The sequence below is a fragment of the Haliotis rubra genome, unplaced genomic scaffold, assembly GCF_003918875.1.
Source record: "Haliotis rubra isolate DU_JTF1 unplaced genomic scaffold, ASM391887v1 Scf437, whole genome shotgun sequence".
NCBI classification, from domain to species: domain Eukaryota; kingdom Metazoa; phylum Mollusca; class Gastropoda; order Lepetellida; family Haliotidae; genus Haliotis; species Haliotis rubra.
Genome location: NW_025767121.1, coordinates 510,342 through 518,371, shown reverse-complemented (window position 1 = coordinate 518,371; position 8,030 = coordinate 510,342). Strand labels below are relative to the sequence as shown.

At 44.0% G+C, this 8,030-nt stretch overlaps 1 protein-coding gene across 1 annotated transcript; it reads right to left on the bottom strand.

The window, feature by feature from the left end:
* Positions 1-7,139, bottom strand: LOC124289233. Its single transcript, XM_046725838.1, has 5 exons — positions 6,913-7,139; positions 4,806-6,079; positions 4,069-4,274; positions 1,789-2,138; positions 1-1,078 (listed from the first exon to the last, which is right to left on the bottom strand). Exons 2-5 carry the CDS (start codon positions 5,749-5,751, stop codon positions 889-891), a joined length of 1,692 nt encoding a protein of 563 aa, XP_046581794.1. The 5' UTR covers positions 5,752-6,079; positions 6,913-7,139; the 3' UTR covers positions 1-888.
* Positions 7,140-8,030: the final 891 nt, after the last annotated feature.

Here is an 8,030-nt window from a genome sequence, read left to right as displayed (position 1 = left end):
ACCCAAGTCAGCGAGCCTGACCACCCGATCCCGTAAGTCGTCTCTTATGACAATCATAGTCGCCTTTTGTGGCAAGCATGGGTTACTGAAGACCTATTCTACCCCGGATCTGCACGGGTCCACAACACATAGCACAATATCCTCGGTATATCAATATCAATATCATATCAATAGGACACGAACAGGCCACGCCCGTCAAGTTTCACAATTGCGTAGATCGATACCCATGATGTTGATCACTGGATTGTCTGGTCCAGACTCGATTATTTACAGACGCCACCATATAGCTGGACTATTGCTGAGTCCGGCGTAAAACTACAAACATCCGCCATAAGACTCTTACGAAACTAAATATGACGTTAGATTTCTATCCCACGGTACTGAGAATTGTTCATGTGCTAATGGACAGGTCATTTGTCACTTTTCCCCGTTTTCTATGTATCTGTATGCTGTATTGTTTTGAGTGGAATTGATTTCTCTATCTGAAATATATCGCTTAAAGTCTTCGTAAAGTTTTCAAAAGATTTGTTTTTATTCATGCTAAATACATCTATGTATTTGGGCATGCCTTTTCGATTTAAAAAGGATTTAAAAAGGAAAATGTAAATTGTTTTTTAATATGTGTACCAGAAGGCGTTTTACTTTGCTTCAAGTCTCTTTTACATGCTAGCAATCCCCGTATATATGAGGACTATACGTTTCCAGAATGAGCACATCTTCCAGTACCTTGAAACCTTATAAATATTTGCTCCTGATAAATATAGGAACTAAGTCGTATTGTCCCAACAAGTCGTTTACAACAATTCCCGCCTGAACCTCCGAATACCTGACCTCCACTGCACCAATGACCTTCACTAGAATGCCAATCAAAGAATTCACCAGTCCTGTTTATCTGCCAATGCCCGGGCCCCCCATGTAAAACTGACACTTCGGCTGACAAAGTTCACTGAGGTCATTTGTCTTGCAGAATCGTACGTCACAGCTGACGTACTCCATGGTGGTGCTGGAGGCAGCGAAACTGAACCGTCGCCCGTAGGCACTGGTGGACAGGATACCTACTGACCTGTCGTTGACGCATCTGAAAAACAGTAAAACGGTGAATACCCCTTAATCAAAATCTAACGGACAGCACAGCACAGCACAGCACAGCACAGCACAGCACAGCACAGCACAGCAACAGCACAGCACAGCAAAGCACAGCAAAGCAAAGCAAAGCCAAGTCAAGCAGGGGCACTGGAAAAGCGACAAGTTAGTACAGTGGATAAAGCGTTCGCTCGTCTCGCCGAAGACCTGGATTCAATTTCCCACGTTCACACGCTCCTCAACACACCAGTACATATCCTGCCTCAACATGAAAACTTTAATTTTTACAGCGAATTGATAGAAACGAAAAAAATGGTTGCGGCACTGAGCTCTGAAGACATCATTACAATAATTATGTCTGGATTTGAATCCGGACGGTATTACACCTCGACATAGTCAACATCCGTAATTCGTTTTCAAACTGTTTGCGTATATGTTTATTTGTTTGTTTGTTGTTCAACCCCGGACTCAGTATCATTCCAGCTATATGGCGGTGGTCTGTAAATAATCGTGTCCGGACCAGACAAACCTGTGATTAACGCAATTGAGATGCGATGCGATGACATGTCTCAACCAATTTAGCAGAACACACACACACACACACACACACACACACACACACACACAATAAAAAATTCTAACCCTGATCTTCACTGGTATTGAATAGAAGAGTAAATTATCACTGTACAAAACGTCCACTCTCACCTATTTCTGATCAAGTGCCTCAACGGTATGGTCGAGTCAGGGCGGTCAAATGTGTAACAGTCCTCGACCACGATGCTCAGACCCATGTCCGACGGTATGGACACTTCCAGGTACACCGTTCTTCCACCCACTATCTTCAAGTCGCCTAGAATCTCGTGTTGGAAGTAGTAGTCGCTGAACAACTTCATCTGAACAACGGTGGGGATGTTGCCTTGACGAACGTCGATGACGTTGGCGACCTGGGGTTGTGTGGCAGACATGTTTGTGGTTGTAAGGGAACAGATGACGTTATAGTGCCAGCCCTGATTAAACGTCAATGTGTTCTTGTACATGGTCTGACCCTCGACGGTCTGCAATGTAGAATCATCTGGGGTGAGTAAGTGACATCCCAGTACGGAACGCGTCACAAAACAACTTTATCCGTCCAACCAGATTGTCGCTTACCAGGGTGCCCTTGTACAAAACAACCCAAGAGCTAAGACAGTCGTATGTCTATGTTAAGGCATGGAAGTTACGATCACATTAGAGCTAAGGCAGTCGTGCGTCTATGTTAAGGCATGGGAGTTACGATCACATTAGAGCTAAGGCAGTCGTAGTGTCTATGTTAAGGCATGGGAGTTACGATCACATTAAAGCTAAGACAGTCGTGCGTCTATGTTAAGGCATGGGAGTTACGATCACATTAAAGCTAAGGCAGTCGTGCGTCTATGTTAAGGCATGGGAGAGACAGTCGTGCGTCTATGTGTTAAGGCATGGGAGTTACGATCACATTAGAGCTAAAACAGTCGTATGTCTATGTTAAGGCATGGGAGTTACGATCACATTAGAGCTAAGGCAGTCGTATGTCTATGTTAAGGCATGGAAGTTACGATCACATTAGAGCTAAGACAGTCGTACGTCTACGTTAAGGCATGGGAGTTACGATCGCCTTAGTGCTCGGACAGTTGTACGTCTGTGTTAAGGCATGGAAATTACGATCACCTTAGTGCTGAGACAATCGTACGTAAGGCATGGGTTAGTTACGTTAAAGCAGTCGTATGTGTTAAGGCATGGGAGTTACGATCTCCTTAGTGCTCGGACAGTTGTACGTCTCTGCTAAGGCATGGGAATTACGATCACATTAGTGCTCAGACAATCGTACGTATGTGTTAAGGCATGGGAGTTACGATCTCCTTAGCGCCAAGACAGTCGTATGTCTGTGTTAAGGCATGGGAGTTACGATCTCCTTAGTGCTCGGACAGTTCCTCGTCTGTGTTAAGGCATGGGAGTTACGATCACTGATAAAATGAAAAACACATGCTGTCATCCAATTCGTTCAACATATACAGTAGCTGAGACATTTTTTGGTATCCATTTTGAAACCGGATGGTGAAACCATCCACTCGTTTATAAAACTAGAAACTAGTTTCACTTTGAAACCATGTACCCGAAACTAGACACTCGTTTATAACAGGTGAAACCAGTTTCAAAAAGCAAAACCAGTTTCGCAATAATCGAACAGGCCCTATGACTGGGTATTCTTGTTCACCTACGTTAATGTATTATGAATCTATACTGACTGACTGAGTTTAGTTTTACGCCGCTTTTAGCAATATTCCAGCAATATCACGGCGGGGGACACCAGAAATGGGCTTCACACATTGTGGGGAATCGAACCCGGGTCTTCGGCGTGACGCGCCTACGCTTTAAACACTCGGCTACCCCACCGCCCCTTATGAATCTATAACTTGTTTTAGTCACGATATGGCTGAAATACTGCCGATATCACTCAAAATCTTAACTCACTCACCCCATTGTACTCACCTTGTATATTTATTGTGGGGACGGTGGGGTAGCCTAGTGGTTAAAGCGTTCACTCGTCACGCTGAAGACCCGGGTTCGATTCCCCACATGGGTACAATGTGTGAAGCCCTGCTGCGATATTGCTGGAATATTGCTAAACTATACGAAAACTGTACCCACTCACTCTTTTTTTTCAGACGAATTGAAAAATGTGTCATACTACGTCGTCTGGAAATCAAGAGTTTGAAATTTCTGCCGTAAAGCTTCAGAAAATTGCTTTCGATTTGACTAATGTCGACTTCATGTCAATCAGGTGATTGGGTCGCAAAACGTGATTATGACGAATGAGATATCCTCCAGATCTTGTATAGCTATGAAATCGACTTATATCGGATTTCCCTGATAATGGTATTATCTGGGACCTATCCATCCAAAGTTTCCTGAATGTTGGAAATGCTGGTCTGTAATCCCTATCTACAACACGATATTAAAGATCACCTCTGTTTTAGTATGGCAGTCCCGAAGAGAAGCGTTGAGTACCAAGCGGTCACCTTGCAGAACCCCAGTGCAGGACGGAGCTCCACCCAGCGTCACGTTGCTGAAAATAGCACTGTACGCCTGGCTGCCACTGAATGCTGTAGCATTGAGAGTTATCTCCCATCTGTCACGGTCACAGGCCAGATGAACTCGATTGTATTCGATACCTTTATATCAAAATGTACTTACTTAGAAAATAACTACAATACGAGCGAGGTACAAAGAACATATCTGTCCGGAGTGAATTGTAAAGTTAGATTTGGGAGGAACCGACAACTGTATATTGACTTTGTCCAGGGTAATACCTTGAACGTTTGAAATATTGGATATCCTCAGCTGTAAAACATTTTTGTTGTGAAATGAAAATGTTTTCCTCCTTTCGTAGAACAAAGCCGTGTTCTGTAGCAGTTTCACGGAGGATACTATATCTGCTATTCCGAGTGTATTCATTCTCCTTTGACTTCATGAACAATATACTACTATGACGTCATCTATATGTATTTATTGTAAGCAAGTTATCATTAGTATATTAACGTAATGGTCAGCTCTGAAAACAGTCATGATGTAACTGCAAATGTGTTCAAATCAACGAAATGGTTTTATGAAAATTTGTTCACGAAAAACGGTAAAATTTCTTCTAAATTTCTAAATTTCTTCTAACACCGTCAGCCTCTCTCTGATACGCGTCTCACACTTACCTGGTAGGCCCGGAGATGAGGTGTAGACCCCATACCCAACATTGACCTCGAACTCCCTTTTGTTAGCTGTGAAACCGAAAACCTGCGCCGAGAAGTCCCCGTTCTTAGATGTCTGCTGGAGATGCATCGATGACGTCATCGACAGTGGCATTACGGTAACAGAGTATGGCAAGACCTCGGATGACAAGTTGGCCCATTTTGGAACTACAGAATTGTTGCTATTTATCTGCATGCCTCCCAATTTTTTCGTTTCCGTCGTAACAAATACGTCCGCATGTGTGGTGTCAAACTTCGGGACAAGCGCGTCTGTCTGGTAGAGCGTTAGACACGGAACAGGGATGTACGAAGCTCCGTTCGGGCCATACGCTATAACGGTCACAGATATAGGGCTGGAGCTAAAATAGACCGTCTTGTCGGTTGAATTCAGCTCGTCTTCTATATACTTCCCTGGACCAAGGCCTGTGAAAACAGCTTGCGTGAATCCTCTGCTTATCTTATTTACGATTGTTAAATTCGTTGCTGCCAGGATCCTGGTAAATCGTCTGGTGTAGGTTGATCTGACTGGTTCCTTGACGATGAAGTCTGTTCCCCACATATGCAAAGGAAGTGCTTGTACGGAGCTGAATTCGTCGCTCAAAACGTAACCGCCATCTTTGATTTGATTGGATCCAGAGAACACGGCGACTGGTTGGTTTGAATTGACGGTGGTTCCTCCGAAATCGCTTAACGATGAATATAGGTACAGAACCTCGTTTTCTGAAAGAGTCTCATCAATGTAATCCCCTGAAACTTTCGCTACGTTCCCATACATGAACCCCGTGATGGATTGCAATTTAATATGAACCTTGGTGTCATCAGACGTTGCGATTATTCCAACAAAACCGTTGCCAGGAAACCCAGGGACGTAATACGCCGTGGATAGGCTTGATATGGGAAGAACCAACATGGCGCTTGACAAAAAACCGGAAGAACTATAGGATGCGTACGCAGACACCGGAACTGAGCAAGAAATCCGGATTGCACTGAATTCCCTGTCGGCCCCAAGCGATACTCGTGCAGAAACTGGAATGGCGACCTTCGTTGTCTGTTGACCCTTGACCTTCACATACCTGACTGACCTTGTAAATGGATCAGCGGCATATTCGATGTTGCAGTAGCCGGACTTAGTCGAGGCGATGTGGATGTGGCTGCTGATGGGGAAGTGACGTTCTGGGAGGCGTAGGGGAAGAACGCCATAGTAAAGTCAGTCCCTACACTGGATCCGGACGCTGAATCTGGGGATATGTGATTAACATTATGCAGGTCAAGGTAACAGAAAGTTCACAAAATAGCAATTAATTTGGTAGATAACTTAAACTGATCTTAGCTACTGGAAATGAGAGATTGAGGGAGTATTGTCTAACGCTGAATCAATATTGGAAGAAAGCATGAGCAAAGACATATGTGACGAGGAGACGGTCATAACCGATGAGCCGATTTAGGTCAGAGATCCAGGACAACCTATCCCCATGTCAAGTACCTTATACACGACAAGAGTGAGTTTAGTTTTAAGCCGATTTTAGCAATATTCCAGCAATATCACGGTGAGGGAACACCAGAAATGGGGACAGATATTGTACCCATGTCGGGAATCGAACTCCGGTCTCCGGCTTGACGAGCGAACGCTTTAACCACTAGGCTACCCTACTGCCCCTGTACTCGACAAGAATGGTGTCGCCTGTCAATTGTTATTGGGCACTGTCAAGGATAAAAACGTGGGCAGTGACACTGCGTGAATAGGTGGGACATAAGGCAATAAACTAGTGTCTATTTTGAGAAAAGAAGACTACCATTGAATACAGGTGTTTCCCCAGTACATGATAATGACGGATCATAAATTTCCAGGATTCTGAAGTGGTAAAAACTGGACATTAAATGTAACCCAGTACACATTTCTATAGCCAGGAGTCGAACATTTTAAAAGTATGTCAAAGGGTCACATGGTAACATATGAATACAAGGCATCAAACCATGTCACAATATAATCTAATAAATAAAATCACAAAAATCAGAATCAATCTTGATATACGATGACCACTTATTAAAATGAGTAGTCTAAACCACTTACCGACATAGCATCTGGAGAGCACGAAACCAATTGCTGCCAGTCTAAGAATGATCATGTTCTGTTTACAAGTGAAGAACAACAATAAAGGACATTTAAGGAATATGTAGGATCTATGTACACCAACCAAAGTGAACACCGTCACCTTCACTGATAGAAGTATCAAACAGGAAGGAGTGTGTCGTGAGGCCGATTGCGAGACTGACACAAATAACACCCTGTTGATATGGTCAGTACCTGAAGGTGAGTGTCACCTTGTGATATAAGATGTATGTTACGATTAGGGTAAAGGACAATGACTAATCGTCTACATGTGGTGATATGTTAGGCTAGTGGTTCGTGCGTTTGCTCTTCTCGCCGGAGGTCTGGGATCGATTCCCGTCATGAATATTTATAGTGTCCCCTGGCTTGATTTAGCTGGAATTTCTATTGGTGCTTCGTACAAACGATCTCTTAAGTAAATTGATACAACATTACCCACTTTGGGGTCTCTGATGTTGAGCATACCCGTGAAGATCGGGACAGAATTGGTCTTCAGCAACCCATGCTTGTCGTAAGAAACAACTAACGGGATCGGGTGACCAGGCTCGCTGACTTGGCTGACACGTCATCGTATCCCAATTCCGTAGATGGATGCTCATGCTGTTGATCACTGGGGCGGTGGGGTAGCATTGTGGTTATAGCGTTCGCTCGTCGCGCCGAAGACCCGGGTTCGATTCCCAGCATGGGTGCAATGTGTGAAGCCCATTGCTGGTGTTCCCCGCCGTAGTATTGCTGGAATATGGCTAAAAGCGGCATAAAACTAAACTCACTGTTGATCACTGGATTGTCTGGCTCAGAGTCGATTATTTTCAGTTCGCCGTCATATAGCTGGAATATTGCTGAGGGTGGTGTTAAACTACAAACAACAAACGACAAACAAACAAACACATTGGTCATGGGCGCCAACAATTTAAACACCTAAATCAATAACTGACTCTTGGCTCTGATGTTTCACTGATGTCACTGAAGTCCTGCTAAACGCGGCATAAAACAACACTCATTTACCCACACCCATCCCACAGCCTAAAAATCATATTCTGTTCACCAGCATCTGGGGCGGTGGGGTAGCCCAAATGTTA

What these genes read in the sequence shown, in the direction of transcription:
- LOC124289233 (XM_046725838.1), bottom strand. Translation starts at nt 5,751, where the DNA reads ATGTTGGTTCTTCCCATATCAAGCCTATCCACGGCGTATTACGTCCCT. An exon ending in CTCATCTCCGGGCCTACCAG is followed by an intron (nt 4,275 to 4,805) that starts GTAAGTGTGAGA and finishes TTTGATATAAAG; the next exon opens with GTATCGAATACAATCGAGTT. An exon ending in ACTGCCATACTAAAACAGAG is followed by an intron (nt 2,139 to 4,068) that starts GTGATCTTTAAT and finishes TCTACATTGCAG; the next exon opens with ACCGTCGAGGGTCAGACCAT.